The sequence below is a fragment of the Anolis sagrei genome, chromosome 6 (assembly GCF_037176765.1).
Source record: "Anolis sagrei isolate rAnoSag1 chromosome 6, rAnoSag1.mat, whole genome shotgun sequence".
Classification (NCBI taxonomy): Eukaryota; Metazoa; Chordata; class Lepidosauria; order Squamata; family Dactyloidae; genus Anolis; species Anolis sagrei.
In genome coordinates, this window is record NC_090026.1 from 78,639,892 (window position 1) to 78,663,577 (window position 23,686).

General features: G+C 38.9%; 1 protein-coding gene across 3 annotated transcripts in view; it reads left to right on the forward strand.

Annotated features, from left to right (window-relative positions):
* NPHP3 (nephrocystin 3) overlaps positions 1 to 23,686 on the forward strand; it is a 52,049-nt gene that overhangs the window by 23,807 nt on the left and 4,556 nt on the right. For all 3 annotated transcript variants that reach the window (XM_060781811.2, XM_067470210.1, XM_067470211.1), the window contains 14 exons: positions 806 to 903; positions 2,153 to 2,255; positions 4,055 to 4,137; positions 6,102 to 6,240; positions 7,731 to 7,895; positions 9,179 to 9,273; positions 10,766 to 10,888; positions 13,257 to 13,446; positions 16,052 to 16,293; positions 18,359 to 18,434; positions 19,490 to 19,617; positions 19,936 to 20,176; positions 21,666 to 21,791; positions 22,782 to 22,897. In XM_060781811.2, the coding sequence (XP_060637794.2) occupies positions 806 to 903; positions 2,153 to 2,255; positions 4,055 to 4,137; positions 6,102 to 6,240; positions 7,731 to 7,895; positions 9,179 to 9,273; positions 10,766 to 10,888; positions 13,257 to 13,446; positions 16,052 to 16,293; positions 18,359 to 18,434; positions 19,490 to 19,617; positions 19,936 to 20,176; positions 21,666 to 21,791; positions 22,782 to 22,897 (1,925 nt within the window). The remainder of the gene's footprint in view (positions 1 to 805; positions 904 to 2,152; positions 2,256 to 4,054; positions 4,138 to 6,101; positions 6,241 to 7,730; positions 7,896 to 9,178; positions 9,274 to 10,765; positions 10,889 to 13,256; positions 13,447 to 16,051; positions 16,294 to 18,358; positions 18,435 to 19,489; positions 19,618 to 19,935; positions 20,177 to 21,665; positions 21,792 to 22,781; positions 22,898 to 23,686) is intronic.

Genomic DNA, 23,686 nt, shown 5'->3' on the forward strand with positions numbered 1-23,686 from the left:
AACACTGACTGGTTTCTAAAATAGAGTCTCAGTCTGAATAGTCCCAGATCTGATCATATAGCCTGCAGTCCCTCCCACAACCTCAAACAACATAGAGTTGAGGAAGCTGCATACCGAAACATACATAAACAATGCACTAAGCAATCTCAAGTATATGCATAAGCTTGTAGAAGCTTTCTATTTCCAACGAGAATTGCATGTTTTTCTATATAGCTATTTTACCCTTCAATCTTTTTGCTTCTGTAAATGTAGCCATGTCCAAGGTTATCTGTTTTGTAAAACAAATGAACTGTGTAGAGTTTTTTTCTCCTTTTAACTTTACAAAGTGGACAAATTAGTCTCCTGTCAGAATACACACACACACACACACACAAAAGAGAGAAACATTATTGGAACTGGGTGACCTGGCAGCAAAACTTACTGAAATCCAATTAATTTTAAGTTGTCTGGGAAAGCTTGTTGCTGTTGTCTGCAACACTGGTGCAAAAGTTGGAAAATTTCCTTTTTGGACCACATATGGCCATGCTGGCTATGGGGCGCAGGCGGTGGTAGACCGAAAAAAGAACGTGTTAGCGCTCTGGCCCACTGACCCTCATCAGTATGGAATAGTTTCTAATTAGAGAGTGGCAAGCATTACACATTCGGGTGGTATTTTTGTGAGAAATATCACATGTCATGCATATCTGCTTATAGAGGCCTCCGAAAGAGGAAAATCTGAAGACGCTATTTCACTAGGAAACAATACTCATATGTTTAGCATGCTTTGGACTTCTCAATTTTTCATTAAAACCATCTTGTTTTTCAGCAAGCTGAAAAGCACATGAAGTGGTTGATCGATCCTCTACCAGTGAACGTAAGGGTTATAGTATCCGTGAATGTCGAAACTTGTCCGCAAGCATGGAGGTACATTGGTTTTAGAAACACTTTAAAGCAGCCTTTCTCCAACTCTTAAGGAATATTTTAATTTGTTTTTCAATTGTTTATTTCTGTTTTTTTAAAAATAGCTTGCCCATTGTGCATATCTTCAGAACTGTAGAGGCCTGAGAAATGATCTATAATACTTTACATCAATAAATAAATCCTGTGCTGTCTCAGTGTATCCCAACTACCACGGGGAGAGAAGAAATTTCTGTATCTATTAAGCTGATAGCAAAATATTTAATATTCAAATCAATTGAATATGTGTAGTATGACTCCCATGGAGCCTCCGGTGGTGCAGTAGGTTAAACCCTTGTGCTGGCAGGACTGCTGACTGAAAGGTCGGCAGTTCGAATACGGGGAGTGGGGTGAGCTCTCATTTGTCAGCTCCAGCTTCCCATGCGGGGACATGAGAGAAGCCTCCCATAGGATGGTAAAATATCTGGGCGTCCCCTGGGCAAGGTCCTTGAAGACAGCCAATTCTCTCACACCAGAAGCGACTTGCAGTTGAGAAAGTGACAAAAAAACCACACTCCTGTTCAGTATAATGCACTTTCCCAGTGTAATGAATGGGGAAGATCTGTATCTTCTGACTAAATGAGGGTCAGAAATAAAGGATATGAAAATATCTGTTAAAACTTGGAAAGGTTATTTTTCTAGACCCCAACTTTCATAATTTCCTGCCAAGTAAATACTAGATGGAAAATTCGGAGGCTTGTTGACAGAAAAGCAACTTTTCCGCTCTATTCAAGATTCAGGTGAAAGAACTTTTATTTATTTGCTCTCGTGTTTTTTTAAATATATATATGTATTCTGGAATAATTTCCCTGGGTTTCCGGGTATATTTTAATTCTTTGTCGCTCTTGCTATTGACTATGGTTGCTTTACTGTGCAAAGTTTTTCCTCTGTTATTACCGAGTTACTGCTGGGTTTCTTTCATGCAGTAAATTATAATGATAGTAATCTGTACAATATCTGGAAGAATCTTGCATTTGAATCTACATATGTTGTAATTTCTACAGACTTAAGTATATTGAATCTAAATAAGGCATGAGTAAACTTTGGCCCTCCAGGTATTTTGGACTGCAAATCCCACAATTCCTAACAGCCAATAGGCTGTTAGGAATTGTGGGAGTTGGTGTCCAAAATACCTGGAGGGCTGGAGTTTGCAGATGGCTGATCTAAATAATATATTGACAACCTAGAAAGTGATTTTCCATTTTCTCGCTGAAAGACTATGGCCCACCCTTCACCTTGATCCATTAAATGCTGAAGATGTGAAATCTCTCATTAATGAAGAATGCAGTTCTGCAGACCTCAAGCTGACTAAAGAACAGGTATTGATGTTTTATATCTTCATGGATATCCTACCCTGATAGCTCTCAAATCTAGTTACTATTATACCTTCCTAAGTCAAGCAAGAAAACCCTTATATTCCTTAGCATATAACTGTATTTCTTTTAATTTTTAAAAAAGTGCTGCCTGCTGATAATAAATCAACAAAAGTGGAATACTCCCAATAGGAAAGATTTAACATACATCTTAACTGCATGATTTTCATATTGAGTACATTGTTGCTTGGCTCATGTTTCTGTCTTCTGGATTGTTTCTGATAATCTAAGTAGACATATCTAGTGACCAACACCTATGTCCTTATCATCAACATTCTTATATTCTTATATTCCGGTCAGCAAATTCAGCTGCTGAACTTGCTGACTGGAAGGTTGGTGGGATGGGGTGAGCTCCCATTGTTAGTCCCAGCTTCTGCCAACCTAGCAGTTCAAAAACATACAAGTGTGAGTAGATTAATAGGTACCACTTCAGTGGGAAGGTAACGGCGCTCCATGCAGTCATGCCAGCCACATAACCTTTGAGGTGTCTATGGACAATGCTGGCTCTTCGGCTTAGAAATGGAGATGAGCACCAACCCCCAGAGTTGGACACAACTAGACTTGATGTCAAGGGGAAACCCCTATCTTTAGTTTAAGGCATTACACTAAACCAAAGGCAATAGAACTATGGTTTGGGATGTTTTGCTGACAATTTTATTTATTTATTTATTTATTTGATGCATTTATTAACCGCCATTCTCAGCCCTTTAGGGCGACTCACCATGGTTTGACAAACCATGGTTTGGGATTAGTTAGAAAACTAGCATCAGAAACAATACTTTGAAGTGTGTAAACAATGGGCATTTGTGTTAATTACAGTTACTGAGATGCCTGAACTGGTGGACCATGATGCTTCCTTTGGAGGACTCAGTGATATAGCAACAGGAATATTTAATAATATGGAAAACAAAGTTAGCAGACTATTTTGAGCTATGATTTCCCTGAACATCTTGAAATCATGGTTTGGATTTTGAATAGTATTTAGTATAAACCATGGTGTTACATTAGGGTTAGGGTTAAGGTTAGGGTTAGTAACCATGGTGTTATATTTTTAACTGAAAAAGGAAGAGTGTTGAGAAGGCAGATTTGCTACTCTAGTGAAACAAAAAGCACAATTACTGTATAATATGTGAATAATATTTCAGTGAAAATGATACGACACATAAAGTATAAATAACACCAAGTAACATGATTTTTGTTCTTGGGTTCTAAATGTCATTTCCTAATTGGTTCTGTCATAAAACTTGGAAAATTGCTAACTTTGTTTTTGTGGGACATCCTGCAGCACATTTTGTTCTAGTTTTTCAGTGAATATCTCATAGAGTCTCAAGCCGTTCTACATAGTTTGTGGCAGTCACAAAAACAAAGTTTCTGGAATATAGTAACTACTTTCAAAGTAAGATACTGCACAATTAAACAGGAAATAACACTTTCAAACCAGGAACAGATTTTTTTTTCAAATTTTGTTACTTAGTGAATCCATAAAAGTATCTTTATTACATCCTGTAAACCAATGATAATTTTGAAAGACATCATCTTTCCTATCAATCCATCTTTCCTATACTCTCATGAGCATAGTTTGTGGGAGGTATGACTCCAGTGTGTAGCTGTGAGGTTTCTTTGTGTGTGTGTGTGTGTGTGACAGATGTTATGACAATGTGTTTTTAGTGCTTCATTTGAGGTTGTTTGTGTGTAGTTTTCAGGTCCAATTTCATATTTGCTTTGTGTGTTCAAACCTCTTCTAGGAAAAGAAGCTGGAGAAACACAGTCATTCTACTACAACTTGCAATGCTTTATATGCCATGCTTTTGGGCAGAATGGTGGCTAGGTATGTTGAAAAATATTTACACAAATATTTACACAAAACTGTAATTTAAGATAAGACTGTCCAACTCTGATTAAACCATTATTCTAACCTTCTTCATTGTAAATGTGGTTATGTATCCTTCCAATAATAATAAAAAGAGTAAAACAATAAATGTAGTAAAAATAATAACATTAGAGTAAAATAATAGAAATGTAATAATAACTAATAATAGAGTAAAATAATAAATGTAATAATAATAATAATAATAATAATAATAATAAGGATTTAAAGATAGAACTGCAAAGACTCTGGCACAAGCCAGTAAAGGTTGTCCCAGCAGTGACCAGCACACTAGGTGCAGTACCTAAAGACCTTGGCCTGCACTTAAAAACAATCAGCACTGACAAAATTACCTATACACATTATTTACATACATCACACAGATATTTGGGAAGTGTCTGATGTGTGATCAAATACAAAAGCCAGCATAGTGATCTTATTTGCCGTGTACTAATCTTGTTGTGTAGCAAATAATAACAGAGTAAAATAATAAATGTAATAAAAATAATAGCATAAAATAATGTCATAATAATAATAATAATAATAATAATAATAAATAGATCTAATAAAAATAATAATGACAGAGTAAAATAATAAATAACCTAACCTCTTGCACTTTACTATTGTCCCTGCCCTGGAGTTGTACTGTACAACGTGACTTGTACCTTACAGCTTTAATTTATCATCTGTCTCTCACACCTTGCCATCATCCCTGTCCTACTAGTTGTATTGCACAAGCCTTTCCCTTCGCCCCTTAGCTTGGAAATGTCCATTAGGCTTGGCTACTGGTTGTTGTATAATGAATTATTTTTAATTATGTTTTTATGATGTTGTATTTGTATTTTTACTGTGTTATATTTTAACCTTGTCTGACTGGGCTTGGTCCCCATGTGAGCCGCACTGAGTCCCTTCAGGTGGTGGGATACAAAAATTATTATTATTATTATTATTATTATTATTATTATTGACTCGAGTATAGCTGAGTGGGGCTTTTTCAGCCTAAAAAAGGGCTGAAAAACTCAGCTTTTATTTGAGTATATATGGTAATTACTTGAAAGAGATGCGCTTCCGATCTCTCGGCTGTGCATAGGATGAAAGAAGGGCATACGCTCATTTTTGCTTGTTCCATTATGTTTTAGTGTTAAGATTGAAACTGATCATGGTGTGCATAAAACCCCAATATTTCTTTGTTTCCAGATCAGCCTTTTACTCTGCCCTGTTATGGAATCTAGAATATATATATATATATATATATATATATATATATATATATATATATATATAGAGGCAGGCTTCACTTCACTTTGTAATAGAGATAGAGCTGCCATTCGCTTAACAGATCTATCTCAGTGAGGCCAGTAAAACCCCACAAGCTGTGACTCTATTTTGACACAGATGTTGGAATTCTTAACAGTTACAATTGTAAAATATTCACCAAACAAAAGTTTATGAAGCGTTCTTTTATTGTACTTTAATTGGGACTTGCTCATTTAACGCACAATAAATGCTCACCTTGATTTGAACATTCTTAAAATAAATGAAAGCTAGTTTTTTTTAGCTTCCATTCTTTTATATTTCAATCCTCTTATTTTGAAATGGTTTTTTTTACATTAAGGCTTTTTTTGTAGCAGATGTTTTACTGACTATATGTCAAGATCGTAGGGGTTCTTTGGGGGAACGTATTTCACAGTATCTCTAAATGCAGGCAGTGCTTTGGTTTATTTTCCCTTCCTTTTATTTCAAGCAAAATCTGGTGTGCATCAGCCCATGTCTTTAGCTGTTGAAATTTGGGATGTAATTATACATATGCCTAGCAGTTGCTGAAATTTGTAATAGTAAGCACTGCCTGTAGTTATTACGCTTCAAATTTGATGTGTTTTTCTCTTCTAAGTCTTTTCTGTCTACCTGTCTCCTCTCTTTTCCAGTGCTGGAAGCATCGAAAATAGTGATGTGATTCTTCAAAAGTGTCTTCACTGCCAAGATACAGTGTCACTGTACAAGCTGGTTCTCAGATCAGTTGAAGAATCTTTGAAAAGTGATAAAGACAAAGACCTCATGAAAGAGGCAAGTCTGTGTTTGTCTTGGTTGTTTTGGAGAGATGCGTGCGCTTCCATACATGTGACTTTAAAAATTAGCACAGTACTAACTAGAGCTTGGAAAAATGATATGATTTTAGACAATTTCCCAAATGCTCCTACTAGTATACCTCCACTCACTCAGCTCTTCTCTTTCCTCTCGTATCCTATGAAACACATCTCAGCTGTAGGAAGCTTTGTCTGTGTCTTCGTTCTTTTGTTTTACTATGTCAGGACAATCAGACCAAGATATTGATTTGTTAACTAGCTAAGCTTTCTCCATAGCTTAGCAATCAGTAATATATATGTGTATGTGTGCGTGCGTGCGTGTATATAGTGGCTTAATCCTAACTGCCATGGGTGCTTTTCACTGAAAGAATGAAAACTCACGTGGATTAATCTTACACATAAAATTAAAGAGTCCAATCTCTTGTAGATATTTTGTCTTCAGAAGAGAGCCCATTAGAGGAAAGAATTTAATTATGTAGCTCCATGTTGTACTACAGCATGAACCTAAGGGTGATGGGTTCACTGATGGTTTAGAGAGAATTGTGGGATTTCCTGTGAGATTTCCTGGGGCACAAAGTGATGAAAATTCAAGTCAGAGAAATGATGGTTCTCTCTGCGAAAAAGCTAACTCATAAAGTATAAGGCTCCAAGGTCAATCAGAGGAGCCAGAACCTGCAACATTAGATAAGGAGTCAGCCGAAGAGCTAAGTGATAGGGAAGGCTCCCAGGGAAAAACACCTGAAGCTACAGAGGTCAACAAAAGTCTTTAGTGTAGAAAATCGGCAGCTCTGGTCAGAGTTCTTACGAGGGAAAGCTGAGGAGAGAATTCATGGGGAAAGAAATGATTTCACAGGTGCCTATTAATTAGCAAGTTCTCAATTAGCAACTACCTAAGAGTTAGTTCAGGCAATGTAGCGTTCAAGGGAGAAGCTAGGCCTGAGTTCTCTGGTTCTTGTTTCAAGTCAAACCTTGGTTTTGGATTCAAGTATCCTGGAAGCTTTCTATGTTCTTGTTTTTGTATTCTTGCTCAAGTTTTATTAATATACTTTTGCTTGTGGACATGCTGTACTTTCTGTCTTTTCCTGGACTATATTACCTTGGGATTTTGCATGAGACATTTGGATTACTGCCTGATTATTACCTATTGCTAATCCTTTCTTGGATTATACATCTTCTTTCCTTATTCTTGATTTTTCATATATTTTATAGGTTTTTAGAATAAACTGTTTGCTTTAAAATATCTCAAAGCAAACTTTGATTTCTCCATTGTATACAAGGGATACTGTTTTACTAAGCCATTGACTATAATGGGATTTGAGTAATCATGTAATTTGGTACCCACAAGGGTTCCTGGAACTAAATTCCAGCGGATAACATGGGCCCACTGTAGTCAGATTTGGTCTACCAGATTCAGTGAGCAGATGATGCTAATAAATCTGTCAAAACTGCTTTTATATTTTTGCTGCATAGGTTCTTTGTCTCATTAGTGTCAGTCACAATGGAATCAGTGAATCAGAACTGACAGAACTGTGTCCTGAACTGTCTTGGGAATTGTTGGCCTCCTTAGTTTACAACTTACACAAGATGTGTTTTTTGACCTATGGCTGTGGCTTGTTAAAGTTTCGGCACCTCCAGGTAATGTTCTTTTGACAAGAATATTAGTTATCTGCAAGTTTTTGCTTGTGTTTACAGTCATTTTAAAGTTCAGAAACGATCGAGCATAAGGCAAAGTAAATTCAGCAACATTCAAACATCTACACATCTGCACAGTTTGATGTTGAGTCTTTTAAGATCGATGCAATTGCTTTAAATTACACTATGTAACACAATTTTTGTTCCTGAGTTATAAATATCATTTCCCAATTGCTTCTATCATAAAAACATGGATAAAGTTTATTTAACTGCAAACATTTTGCTATAGTTTTTCAATGAATATCTCATAAGCGCCTCAACCAATTCAACATAATTTGTGGCAGCCACAAAAACAGTTTCTGTAGTAAAACAACTACTTTCAAAATAAGTACCGCACACTTAAACAGGAAATTACAATTTGAAACCAGGAACAGGACATTTTTCAAATGTTGTTAGATTTATCTACCATCCATCCAACTTAACAAATGATCCAAGTGTAGCTTGGAATCAAAGAAATTTCCCTCAGTGTGCGTATGTGAGCCTCCCCTCAAATATATACCAAATTTATTATTTGTCATATCAGGGCAACCAGTCAATTGTATTACATTTCTAACAGAACAAAACAAACAAACAAACAAACAGACAGACAGACAAAACACAAAATTTGCAAGTTTGGTAGTTGATTAAACGTCCTTTGACCAGTATCTGGCTACTTGGAGTTCCTCTGGTGTTGCTGCCAGAAGGTCCTCCATTGTGCATGTGGCAGGGCTCAGGGTGCATTGCAGCAGGTGGTCAGTGGTTTGCTCTTCTCCACACTCGCATGTCGTAGATTCCACTTTGTGGCCCCATTTCTTGAGGTTGGCTCTGCATCTCATGGTGCCAGAGCGCAGTCTGTTCAGCGCCTTCCAAGTCGCCCAGTTTTCTGTGTGTCCAGGAAGGAGTCTCTCATTTGGTATCAGCCATTGGTTGAGGTTCTGGGCTTGAACCTGCCACTTTTGGACTCTCGCTTGCTGAGGTGTTCCAGCGAGTGCCTCTGTAGATCTTAGAAAACTTATATACCACATATTTACACATAAACGCACACAGGGCACAAATTTCAGAATTTCTTTAGGTAACAAATTTAACATCTTTTTGAACTGGACTCATTGTTTTCTTGCTTTATCAGTCTAAAATGTTAGTTTATGCAGTGTGTACATCTTATTTTCTCTTTTTGGCTTCCTATGATGTCATTTGCAAACTTGTTTCCAGAGCTCAATTCACCCAGTACAAATAATGTCCTTTTTCAGGCTTTGGAAACAGTGAAGCTGGAATACATGGAAGAACAGAACACTTTGGCTGCTTATAGAAAAAAACTGATTGCATACTTCAGCATGCAATTAAGGTGAGCTTTCTGACATACAAAGCAATGAAATAATTTAGTTAATATATAATAACAGTTAACAGGTATGTTTTTTAGCATAGTGATGAAGGGATTGAGGTGTAAACCAATTCTCTATTTTCAGATTTTGTGATGATCACACTAGATCAGGGATGAACTACTGTAGGAAGGGGGCACATTGGTCCCAAGGAGGCCTTGGGGGGCTGTACCCACCATCACCTCTAGCAACATTGGGGCATTTTTCGCATGTTTTTAAAAACCATTTTGGGCCTAGGAGAGGCCATTTTTGCAACTGTCAGAAATGAGCCCATGTCACTTCCTGTTTCATTCCCATTTCATAAAGGCCTTTCCAGGATATAATTAGGTCTATTTCTTCTAAAAGGCATATTGGACCATGATTCTTGAAAAAAAATCTTTTGATCCAGTGGGTGAGAGTCACACTAGAGATGGGAAGGCCTGCAAAAAAAATAGAAAAAAATTGAAAATAAAAGGTTTTTTTCCCCCGTTCTTTTTTCAAAGGACTTTTTTTCTGGAAAAATTGGAAAGTGTAGAATATGTTCTTTTCGATACTGTTACATTATCCAGATGGAGACCACTAGGGGGTCCTTGAGAGAAGGATAGTTCGTTTTATGGGGCGATTTGAAGGAGGAAAACCATTTCCCCCATTTTTGCTGGTTATTCCCCGTCCCCTCTTCCCATATCATAAACAAAAGTTATCTCCATGACAGGGACATAGATGGGGGAGAATAACAGGAAAACGGGGAAAATGGTTTTGCTCCTTCAACTCACTTGCCAAAATGGACTATCTTTCTCTCTCTAGCGCCCCCTAGTGGCCTCCATCTTGAAAATGGAACAGTACCTTCTTTTCCAATGATAATATATCTATGACATGGTATTAAATCTATATAACATGAAGATCTTAATGAATGATTTCTGATACTCTTTGTTTCTATATACTTTTTTTCAATTTTTCTGGAAAAAATGGCTTTGGAGATGGAAGGCTGGAAAAAAAAACTCTTCCCGCCCTCCCATTTTTCATTCCCCCCCCCCATGTCTTCCTATCTCTAGTCCACACATAATCAAAATGTCCTCCCCGATCCTAGTTCCTTCTACACTGTCATCTGCTTTGAACTGGATTACATGGCAGTGTAGACTCATATAATCCAGTTCTGCTTATAAATACATGAAATAGATGAATATATCTGCAGAAGACAAGGCATTAGTTACATGGACAGTTTTGATGTTAGAAGTGGTTTCAACTTAATCTTTATTTTTCAATTTGCTGTCATAGAATCTTCAAAAACAGTGTCTTGTCTTCTTGTTATCATTGTTACTGACCACTTCATGTATGATAAACAGAAAGGCAGGATGTGAGAATAAATATAAAAGTATTCCAATAAGTGTTTTGGCAAGTAAAGTTCTGTTATTTTAAGTGTAAAGCAGAATGTTTTATTTTTCCTCTTGCCCTTTGTTTCCCCCTCTCTTCTTTCAACAGTGAAGAGAGAGTGACTTGGCGGAGCGCAGATGAGCTTCCCTGGTTGTTCCAGCAACAAGGTGACAAACAGAAGTTACATAAATGCCTCCTGAATCTCTTTGTATCTCAAAACTTGTATAAAAGGTAAGGAGTTTGGAGTTAAGGCATTCCTTCGTTTGCTGGTTCTTGCCAAGAATTTGTTTTCTGAAAGTTCAACCATGTTTGTATTCTAGAACCAAATAAAGAACTATACTCCTTTTTAATATATCTTAGGTAAAAATACTGTCACTTTTGATGACAGTATTTCCAGCTATGTTCCAGCTATGTATCTCAGCTATGTTCTTTTCTAAGCCATATTGTTTTGATGTTGTTTACAATTGGGATTGTTTTTATATCTTATCTGATGTGTTTTATTTGTAATTTTGGGCTTGTCCTTTGTAAGCCGCCTGGAGTCCCCTTGGGGAGATGGTTGGTGGGGTATTAAAATAAGGTGGTTGTTGTTGTTGTTATTGTTGTTGTTGTTATTCCTTCTGAACAGCAACAGAGATTTTCAAGGTTGACTTCTTGGTCTGTGTGACTCATTTGCCTTGTATTTTGATCTTTGCACAAGAATTAGCATCTAAGATATGAGAAAGAGAGAGAGAGAGATGAGGGCTTTTGTCAATCTTAGGCCAGGACTGGACCAGGGAGTCAAAGATCTCCTTCTCTGTGTCTTGGTGTGAGTAGAACAGATTAATAAAAGGGAATGAATCTTCTCTAAAGAATAAACTGTTACGAGATCAGAAGTGTTGGGGGAGCTGCCTTTGTCCACACTATGTAGGATTGCTGAATGGATGGAAGTGATGTTTTGACCTATAAAGCCCTATACAGCTCCGGCCCGGCTTACCTGTCCGAACGTATCTCCCTCTACGTCCCACATCAAAGTTTAAGATCTGGGGAGGCCCTGCTCTCGGCCTTGCCTTTGGCGCAAACATGCTTGGCGGGGACAAGGAACAGGGCCTTCTTGGTGGTGGCCCCCCACCTGTGGAACTCGTTCCCCAGCAAAATCAGGTCAACAGCATCCCTCCTCGCCTTCAGGAGGAAATTGAAAAGGTGGTTATGGGACCAGATCTTTGGGTAGCCGGCAGATAATTTGACAATGGTAATAATGATAATGTTATGGAAAATGGACTATGGACAGGGTTAGGGTTAGGGTTAGAGTTGGGGTTGTGTTGTGCTCGCTGAATTTGTTTCTACATTAGGCTAGATAGCCAATATTATTGCACTTTTTATTAATATTCTTTTTATTTTAAAACTAATTTTAAAACTAATTTACTATGTTTTATATGTAATTCTGTATGTATTATTTATTTGCAATGGCATTGATTGTGCCGGATGTAAGCTGCCCTGAGTCCCCCCCCCCCCAGGGGGGGGGGGTTGAGAAGAGCGGGGTACAAATGTTTAAAATAAATAAATAAATAAATTTGATTTGATAATCTGGATTATACAGCAGTGTAGAGGGGCCTAAAACTTCGGATAAGGGCTGCTAACAGGTGTGTTATCCTTGGTGAGATGACCACTTGGCTGGGTTGCTTTTTGAACTGCAGTTAGCAGAATGTTTCCAATTGTGCTGGTTGCAGGGATTCTGGAAATTTTATATACGTATCATTTTAAATATTCAGATTACAAAACAGTTCTTACATGTTTTCAGGACTGGTTGAACTAAGTAGAAAAAAAACAATCCGGAGAGCTCAAATTCATCTGTAAAAAGGTTAGCACATACAAAGAGTGCTAGAAGAAGAGATGCAGGGTTTCTGTCTTTTTTGTTTTCTGTTATATCCTTCTGGTGCACTCAAGGTTGCTTAAATTACTGAAATGATGGGCTCCCCCTTCTAGGCTTCTTAACTAGTTAGGAATTTCCTCCAGCTCATGGTTTCTGTGTTAAAACTTCCTTCTTCTGTTCTCAACATACAATTCTACTCCACTATCCTGTTCCTCTGCTTGGTAGGCGGTGCTTTTGTCTGTTTTTAACTAGCTACTAGGAGTCTGCATTCCTGTGCTGGCCTTGGAGAAGAGCAGATTTCTCATTCCCCCACAAATAGCAAGGAGGTGTGCTGTTGCGTGCCTTTAAGTCATTTTCTGACTGAAGGCGGTTCTAAGGTGACTCAATCAAGATTTGTTCAGAGTGGGATTTGTCATCTCTTTTTCTGAGGATGAGAGGGGAAGGCAACGTGTGTGACTTGCCCTAAATCGCTCAATGGGAATTCTACGTCAGTGGAAATGCTAAGTCTGGTCTCCAAAGTCCAATGCTTAATCTGCTACACCATGCTGACTCTCAGCGGGGAAATACAGACTTCTATAAAAAGTGCAACTTGTCATGTTTCTGAGCTGACGTACAAGATTGCAATGATGTGCTGCTTATTACACTCCTAATACAGATGGACCATGCTGGAAACAAAAATGCTTGCTGTTCGTTTTGTTCACTAGAATGTGCTCCTTTGACCTTCTCGTCCATTGTATTTATTGCACACAGGGGCCATTTTGCAGAACTATTGAGCTACTGGCAGCTCCTTGGCAAAGACAAGAGCTCCATGGCAGCAGAATATTTCAGTTCTCTGAAGCTCTATGAGAAAAGCTGCGAGGGAGAGGAAAGCATGATCACGTTGGCTGACCTCTATGAGACTCTGGGGCGATTTCTTAAAGATCTAGGTCTTCTCAGTCAGGTGAGGGCTTTTCCGTGGTATGTGCACAGGTGTGGGTTCTTGTGGAGAAGAGGATTCCCAGAGTGCTTCAGTTTTATTTTCAACATAACAAGCTTCTCAGTTTTATGTCTATAGAGCAGGTGTATTGTACTTCAACACCCAGAAATCCCAGCCAACTTACTGGCTGTTAGGAATTTATTTATTTTTTGTAGTTGAGAAACTGCAAGTCGCTTCTGGTGTGGGAGAATTGGCTGTCTGCAAGGACGTTGTCCAGGAGATGCCCGGATGTTTTGATGTTTTTACCATCCTTGTGGGAAGCTTCTATCATGTCCCCACATGAGGAGCTGGAGCTGACAGAGGGAGCTCATCCGTGCTCTCCCCGGATTCGAACCTGTGACCTGTCGGTCTTCAGTCCTGCTGGCACAGGGGTTTAACCCCCTGTGCCATGCGGGAATTGTGGGAGTTGAAGTCCAAAACACCTGGAGAGCTGAAGTTTGCCCATGCCTGCTGTACAGATTGATGTGCAAACATGTGTATGTGATCTCCACAGAGGCCTAAGAGTGTTTGGTTCCTTTTTGCCACCTAGCTTAAAGCACTCTGAGTGAATTCCAAAAACAGTTATTCAGAACCAAATACATGTGGAATGACATACACTCATGCAGCGACTGTTGATGGCTTCCATATCAGAGGGTAAATCCACTCTGTGTTTTATGTGAATTTGAAAGGATCTGTCCAAGTTGTTCAACATACTTTGGGAGATGGGATTCAGCAACTTGGATAGGCTGGTATAATGTCTAGACTCAAATCCAAAGCAGATTAACTTTCCCACTGACATGGAAATGTGGCAGGCCTTCTGGATGGGATTATTTTAGTGGTCCCCTCCAAACACCCAGCAAATCTGCAGAATCTAAGTGACAGAATCAACAGAAATGCAGCTCCAGAAAAGTAATGCATAGCAACCACACATTTTAAAAAAGAAGGGCTCAGACAATGTGAATTGTTTAATTACCTTAAGGTGCAATTAGGGGTCCCCTGATGGCAAGGCCACATTAAACCACTGAGCTGCTGAACTTGCTGACTGAAAGATTGGCGGTTCGAATCAAGGGAGTGGGGTAAGCTGTTAGACCCAGCTCCTTCCAACCTAGCAGTTCAAAAACATGCAAATGTGAGTAGATCAATAGGGAAGGGTCCATGGAGTCATGCTGGCCACATGACCTTGGAGGTGTCTATGGACAATGCCAGTTCTTTGGCTTAAAAATGGAGATGAGCACCACCCCTCAGAGTCAGGCACAACTAGACTTAATATCAGGAGAAACCTTTACCTAAGCTGTGGTTATGAAAGTGTGGTAGCAAGGAGCTCTCTTACATGATGTAGTTGGGGATACGGAGAACCTCTGGCCAAAATTATCACCTGTAAGTCCCTAACTCTATCCTCTTTCATTGAAAGAGCGAGAGAAGTCCACATTATCTCTGATCAATGCTTAGATATCTTAATGATTCCCGCTCCTCTCTGAGTGAGTGCTTCCAGGAACTACTTGAGTTCTACTTAGGATGCAGCTGGGTCTTAAAATGGCTGGCCGAGCTTCACCCCTATTTCCTATATGAGGGGGAAGAGGGGGACCAAAAGCCTGGCTCCCAAATGATAGATGAAAAAGTCTATCCAGTGCTTTGGGCAGGAACCAACAGACTCGAGGCCTGTGGAGAAGAGGGCTTATCACCCAAAGGTTTGTATTCAGTGGAATCAAACCCAAAGGTGACCTACTCAGCCCCAATACCATCTTATTGTGTTCTTTCCACATATTATTTTAGTGCATTCTAGGATCAGTGCTGGTCCATTAGCCATCAGTTCCCAGGGTATGCAGAATTTTCATAAAATAAACAGTTGTAGAGCTTGGGTAACCAATATTATACTGGTGCCTGGCAAACTGGGGGAAAATACTAATTTGGGTATTTTTACACTACACAACAATATTTATTTATTTATTTATTTACGACATTTATATGCCGCTCTTCTCACCCCAAAGGGGACTCAGAGCAGCTTACAAGATATATATGCATACAATATATTATGTTATTAGCAGAGTACGATATCAGAATTAAATATTACTATATTGTACTATACCATTATATTGTAATATTATTAGTAATATTACATGTAATATAATTATATAATTATAATATCATATTATTAGTATTAGTATTATATTGAATTACATTATAATATTATAAATATTATATGTATATACAATATATTACATTATATTATTAGCATAGCACAGGAGACAAGGTGGAACTGTCACCTGGCCCCTTCTCTCTTCACTCTGGCCCAGAGTGGCAGTTGGTGCTGGGGGGAAGGTTTTGAGTATAATATGAGTATTATGGTCGCATTTTAACTTCCATGTAATTCCAGGATTTGCAATTCAAGGGGGATATGTAGAATTCTCAAACTATATAGTGATTCATTAAACTACAAACCCCAGGTTGCCGAAGAATGCAGTCATAGGAATCAAATTATTGAAATTGTAATACTACAACTGTTATGGGGGAAGGACCCAAGTAGCTGAAGAAGCACTGTTTTAATGTACCCTTTCTCATCCTTACGTCTCACTTTTTAATGTCTTCAAAGTCTATTGCTCCCCTGCAACGCTCCCTGGAGATCCGAGAGACTGCCCTCGATCCAGATCATCCCAGAGTAGCCCAGTCGCTCCATCAGTTAGCAGGTGTTTACATGCAGTGGAAGAAGTTTGGCAATGCTGAGCAGTTGTACAAGCAGGCCCTTGAAATCTCTGAAAGTGCGTACGGGACTGAACATCTCAGGGTTGCTCGGGAACTGGATGCTCTCGCCACGCTGTATCAAAAGCAGAACAAGTAAGGAAACATTGCTCCTCATCAAAGATTTTGCTTTGGAGTGGAGGTGGAATTTCATGACAGAGTGGAAGACCTATTGGGCAAAGATCTTGGCTTTGGAGATATTTGGTGTGCAGACTGGGAAGAAGATTGCTGTAGTTTTTAGACTGGTTCAAGGAAAGAGTTTCTCAATATTTTGAGTGAATTGAGGAAATGTGTACATAAGAGTATAGAACTATTTTGAATACACAATAGTCCTCTCTAATGTTCTCAAAGCCTTGTATATCCCAAGGCTTTGAGAACATCAGAGAGGGCTATGAAAAGGGGTTTGGCATGAAGCAAAGGATACTATTAAACAAATAGCACTTATATGCAACCCACCTTATTAACTTTGTGTGTGTGTGTGTGGGGGGGGGGGGTTAACATAAAACATTTAAGTGACAATTTTTATTTGGTTACTTGTATAATAATAATAATAATAATAATAATAATCTTTATTTATACCCCTCTCCATCTCCCCCGGGGGACTCGGTGCGGCTTACATGAGGCCACACCCATCAGTACAGTACACACATTATAAACCAAAACGTAACAATACCTGGAAATAAAATACATAAAATGCAAGAATCAATATAAAAAGCAAACAACGTATAAAAACAAACAATTAAAAACAAGATTTCACTGGGCAGGCCACATTCAAGGATAAAATTTTTAAACACTGGGAGATAGGACAATCTAAAATTATCAAAAATTCAAGGTGCTGGCATTGGCCTATAAAGCCCTAAACGGTTCCGGCCCAAGATACCTAACTGACCGCCTCTCGGCCTATGAGCCCACGAGGACTTTGAGATCTTCCGGGGAGGCCCTGCTTTCGATCCCGCCTGCCTCACAGGCACGTCTGGTGGGGACGAGAGACAGGGCCTTCTCGGTGGTGGCTCCTCGGCTGTGGAACACCCTTCCCGTGGACATCAGGTTAGCTCCCTCCCTGTTAAAGACCTGGCTATTTAAGAAGGCATTTGATCAAGAAGTGCAATGACTGGTAATTTGACCATAGGAATGGAACAACGGAAATGATATCGGATTGTGGGTTTGACGATGAGACGACTCGGAATGGCTTTGTAGTAATGTTGATGTTTTGATGAGATGTTGTCTGATAATGTGGAATTGTGGATTATTTTACACTATGTTTTGTATTTTGCACCTGTTTTTCTATGTTGTACACCGCAATGAGTCGCCCTAGGGCTGAGAATTGCGGTATATAAGCGCAGTAAATAAATAAATAAATAAATAAATAAATATCAGGATGAGGATCTGAGAGTGTGGGAGGATTTAATTGCACGAGCCGTAAATAATAAATAAAGTGCTTCTAAGGACATTTTGTGCAAAGTTTGGTCAGGGAGTATCTAACATTCAGTCACTGAAGTCACATTGGAATAGCCAGGTTTTCAGATTCCTCCTGAAGATTGCCAGCGTGGGGGCTTGCCTAACTTGTATGCGTACATCTCCCAAACATTGAACCTTTGTGAATTCCGTAAATGGCTACATGAGGAGAAATGTCAGTTTTCTATCACCATGCTAGATGGCATATACAGGTTGAGAACCAGAATTGTTTTGGATTTCCGTTTTTGGGGAGATTTTGGAATACTTGTATGTATAAATTGTGTAAATAATGAGACACCGTGGAGAGGGGACTGAAGTCTAAACATGAAATTCACTTATGTTTCATATACACCTTAAACAGATAATTTTATACATTTACGTACTCAAAAAAATCAGAAAACAAACGAGTCGCTATCTCAAGCACCTGTGTAGACTATTTTGGATTTTGGAGTATTTCAGAATTCTAGAAAATAGGATGAGAATAGAAGCAGATATTTGGTGATGTTGTTCATTGTAATGGTGAACAGATATGAGCTCCCCCGTATCCTCACTCTGTCATTCGGTCCTGATACCATTTTCTCGTATATTTTCCTTCTGAGAAACCCAGATATTCCAATAACTTGGTGGAAAGATTATTTTATTCTGTTAAAAGCTGTATTGATGTCCTAGTCATGTTGTTAATTGGGTCTCCTTCCGTTCGTTTTAGATATGAACAAGCTGAACAGCTAAGGAAAAAATCATTCAGAATTCAGCAAAAAGCTGCTAGGAGGAAGGGCAGCCTGGTAAATGCATACAACTTCATTTTGTTATTTAGTCTATATAAGAAACCATAGCAAACACTGTTATCTTAAGGCATGTCTCTTTTGGTATAGAGCAGGGGTCCTCAAACTAAGGCCTGACGGCTGGATATGACCCTCCAAGGTCATTTACCCAGCCCTCGCTCAGAGTCAACCTAAGTCTGAAACTACTTGAAAACACACAACAACAACAACAACAACAACAACAATTCTATCTCATCAGCCAAAAGCAGGCACACACTTCCCATTGAAATACTAATAAGTTTATATTTGTTAAAATTGTTCTTCATTTTAATTATTGTATTGTTCTTAAGTGTTTTTTGCATTACAAATAAGATATGTGCAGTGTGCATAGGAATTCATTCATGCTTTTTTCAAATTATAATCCGGCCCTCCAACAGTTTGTGGGACTGTGAGGTTTGAGGACCCCTGGTATAGAGTATGAGGGGAAAGTTGTACTCAGTAGAAAGAAATCCTTGGCACATTATGGGCATCATATTAGGTCACTTAGGAAGCACTAGTGGAGATGGTGAAAATGCCATGGTCACTTCCATAAAGGAGATAAGGAGCGAAAATATAGGTAGGCTTCTCAGAGTTGGCAAATTTTGTCTACGGTCATTTACCACCTGGACAAAGTGTAACTACGACCCCATCTACACTATTATATAAAATCCAGATTATCTGCTTTGAACTGGATTATATAGCAGTGTAGACTGATATAATCCAGTTCAAAGCAGATAATATGGATTATCCGCTTTGATAATCTGGATTGTATGGCAGTGTAAGAGGGGCCTACGAGTATAATATTTGCACTTGAAAGCCCAACTGACTCAATTGGGGAACAGATTTCATGGCTGGATGAGAAGGCTCAGCACATAAGCAACTAGAGTTGTTGATGGTAATGTGCAAATTGATTCCAAGCTAATCATTGGTTTGAGCAAACATAATACAGGTCCTTTGGTGTAACTCACTGTGTGTGTGATTTCTCACTTAAAGATCTCAAATATTATGTCAAGGCAGTACATTTTTCATTTTTTTAGTATGGATTTGCACTTCTTCGCCAACGAACCCTGCAGCTGGAGGAGTTGACTTCGGGTAAAGATACTTCTGATAATGCTCGAACACTTAATGAGCTTGGAGTCCTCTACTACCTGCAAAATAATCTTGAGTAAGTAATTATTAGTGGCTTCCTACCTAGATTACCTTCATTTAAGGCATAAGCAATACCATAAAATCTTTATTCATGACACTATTTAATATAGAAGTAAAAAAATTCAATTAGTTTTGCATATAGAGGTTTCTATGATCTTCCCATGGTGTGCCAAGACACCCTTCAATTGTTTGCTAAAAGAAACCCAATTACCCTCCCAAATATCATTACAATGTCAGGCTTTTTCTCCTCTCCACTGCAGACAAATACTTCCTTTACGTGTCTTGGTGAACTTCGTGTACATTTATGCTAACTATAAGTTAAACTCCCTTATAGGACAGCAGAGCTTTTTTTGAAACGCTCCCTGGAAATGAGAGAACGAGTTCTTGGGCCTGAGCATCCAGACTGTGCCCAGTCTTTGAACAACCTGGCCGCACTCAACAATGAGAAGAAGAATTACGACAAGGCAGAGGAGCTGTATGAGAGGGCCCTGAACATCAGGAGGCAAGCATTAGCGCCTGACCACCCTTCTTTAGCTTACACCGTTAAACACCTCGCTGTGCTCTACAAGAAGTTGGTAAGAATTGGCATAATATATGTGTGAATTTTCTATTTGTTGCTTTAACTGTTACAATAGCACCTCTAATATTATGCTACTGTACATTGTATAAGTTATCTGGGTGCTTTTAGGATGATCCGTGAGACCATAGTTGAAAAAAAAATGTAGTCATGCAAATGGATGTTTCAAGAGCAAACAACTACGAATGCCATATTAAAAATGCCACTTCCATGCACCAAGCTAATCTAAATTTTTATGTTTTTAATTTGGCCAATAACAGAAACAAAAATGGAAGGGGAATAGATCAAAAACAAAATTTGGGCAAATTGCAAAAAGCAAAGAGAATACAACAAAAATTAAACAGAACATATGTGGGTTGTTGTAAGTTTTTCGGGCTGTATAGCCATGTTCCAGAAGCATTCTCTCCTGATGTTTCGCCTGCATCTATGGCAGGCATCCTTAGAGCTTGTGAGGTCTGTTGGAAACTAGGAAAATGGGGTTTATATATCTGTGGAATGGACTCTTGTCTGTTGGAGGTAGGTGTGTTCCAACAGACCTCACAACTTCTGTGGATGCCTGCCATAGGTGCAGGCGAAACATCAGGAGAGAATGCTTCTGGAATATGGCCATACAGCCGAAAAACTTACAACAACCCAGTGATTCTGGCCATGAAACCCTTCGATAATCCATAGAATATATGTACTTACATGAGAATAGCGGGAAACTATTCAAAATATAGAAAGACGAAGAAACAAAGACTTAATGGCAAAAGAGGAAAGAAAAGAAAATGGATAGTGAATGTTTTCGCAATGGTGGAAGTGCATAAACTGGTTACGGTGGTTGGAAAAAATACAGAAGAACCTTGTCAAGGACTGGAAATCGTCTTTGAATTTTGTACAAAGAAAGGAAAGGAAAAAATCTTATAGAAGGTCTTGTAATTTGGTCTTTGTTACAATCTGTGCACAGAATTTTTAGCTCATAAAGGAAGAATGGGAATGTTGCATTGAAGGATCATAATGAATGTCAAACATAATATCTGCAAATATAAACAGCTCTCCACATTTGTGGCTTGGTCATGCGGATAAGATTGTTGATTTGATTAAAATGGTGTCTCTAAGATTTTCTAGTTCCTCCAACGTAACTCATTGGACAAATCCTGCTTACAGTTGAACATAGAGCTGTGCTGGAAGATATAAAGATTCCTAGAAATAACATGGCTCTGTGAATCTCCAACTCTGTGATCAGCATCTGCCAGAATGTGGCCATAAGGTTGCACTACGGCAGGCATGGGCAAATTTAGGCCCTCCAGTTGTTTTGGACTTCAACTCCCACAACTGGCTGTTAGGAATTGTGGAAATTGAAAGAAATGGTCAGGTTGTAGAGTTCTGTTCTTTTAAATCTAGAATATTTTTAAAGGCCCAGCTGTTTATTATAGCATAAATTAAGTGTTCTGGACTGTTAAAAAAGCCTATGGAAATTATTCAAGCACGTTTCATTTCTTCCCTAGGGAAAGCTTGACAAAGCTGTGCCCCTGTATGAGCTGGCTGTTGAAATCAGGCAGAAATCCTTTGGTCCGAAGCACCCGAGCGTGGCTACTGCTTTGGTGAATCTGGCAGTTCTTTGCTGTCAAATGGTAGGTTTCCTCCCTCTCTTCTTTTTACACTAAATATTCTCCCTCAACCAAACCCATTTCTCTACGTCCTCTCAGACAACCTAAACATCATTTTTTCCTTTGCATTTTTTGTCCTAAATGATTAAAACTGCTGCAAAAGACACAGGAGTTTTGTTTTGCCCCCTTTGTCCCTGCTTGCCAAATCCTCCGAAAGGGGGAAAAATCTAGCCAGAAATGATCTCAAAATGAAATCAGAAATGATATCTACAATTTCAACAGAAAGGAAGAAAGTTGAAAATGAATAAAATCTGGCTTCCAGTATTAAAAAAACCTCTAAAATCAGGACAGTAAATAAAGAACACTCAAGCAACAGGGGAATTCCTGACATGAAACAATCAGGGCCAGCTAACACCTCCCAACAAAGGATTCACTCAGGCAGGACTCAGCCAGTCTTTGAAGCTGCAAGGCCATTCAATGCTAATCAGGTTTGCCAACTGCAACATTCTCATCTGCCTCAATCAGGCAATAGTTCCTTCTCCCACCCTGGACATTCCACAGATATATAAACTTCACTTGCCTAGTTTCCAACAGACCTCACATCCTCTGAGGATGCCTGCCATAGATGTGGACGAAACGTCAGAAGAAAATGCTTCTGGAACATGGCCATATAGCCCGGAAAACTCATAGCAGCCCAATGATATCAACTGTTTCTAGTTTTGGAGAAGTACCAAAATGTGTAGTTTAGGGGAGGAATGGCTCTCAGTAGCATTCGTAGCCGATAATAATTCCAGGCTCTGTATCTTTTGATTTGGCAATGAATAAGTCTTTGTTGTGCACCTCTTTATAATTACAGTTTCCTCCCTTTGGCTGATAAGATATTCAGTATATGTCCTACAAAATTTCACCAAAAAAGGACATCTAGATCATTAAGATGTATTTCAGTTGAGGGGGGAATGATAATACATATTTAACAAGTTTTTTCCTGGTTGTCTTTTATGCTTCCCCCTCTAGAAAAAACATTCAGAAGCCTTGCCTCTTTATGAACGGGCTCTAAAAATTTATGAAGACAGCTTTGGGCGTATGCATCCTCGAGTAGGAGAAACGTTAAAGAACTTGGCTGTGCTGAGGTACGTTCTGTCCAGATAATTGATCTAATGTTTATGATCTTCATGCAATCCAAATGCGTTTTAACCTTTAACATACTCTTAGACTGCCCTTTTCATTTCAGCCAACAAATCAAATTCGATTGCACATTTCTTTGTGCCCGTGAGCCTTCAATTTCCATTGAAATAAAGGGGTAGCAGTTTAGAATACTTCCCCACCAAAACCTCTTGCATCCCCAAATGGGAGCATAAAGATCAGTTCACTTTATATTTTAGTCAACCACAAACCTCCATTCAAGATTTTTAAAATGTAATAAACCAGTGTAATGACTTCCTTCATATGTTTGTTAATTTGTGTGAGCTTTACAAGGCCCCAGTGGTGCAGCACGTTAAACCTCTGAGCTGCTAAACCTGCTGACTGAAAGGTCAGCAGTTCGAATCAGGGGAGTGGGGTGAGCTCTTGCTGTTAGCCCCAGCTTCTGCCAGCCTAGCAGTTCGAAAACATGCAATTGTGAATAGGTCAATAGGTGGGAAGTAAGGTGGGAAGGTAAGGGCATTCCATGCAGTCATGCTAGCCACATGACCTGGAACGTGTCTATGGACAACATTGGCTCTTCAGCTTACAAATCAAGATGAGCACCAACCCCTAGCGTCAGACATGACTAGACTTAATGTAAGGGGAAACCCTTTACCTTTACCTTTACCTTATAAAGCTGTCCTAGAAAGTCAATATAAATTAGAGAGAGTCGTGTTTTATCACCTTGCAATTCTGAAACACTTACAGAATGGCAATAAAAATATGCTTTTTATGAA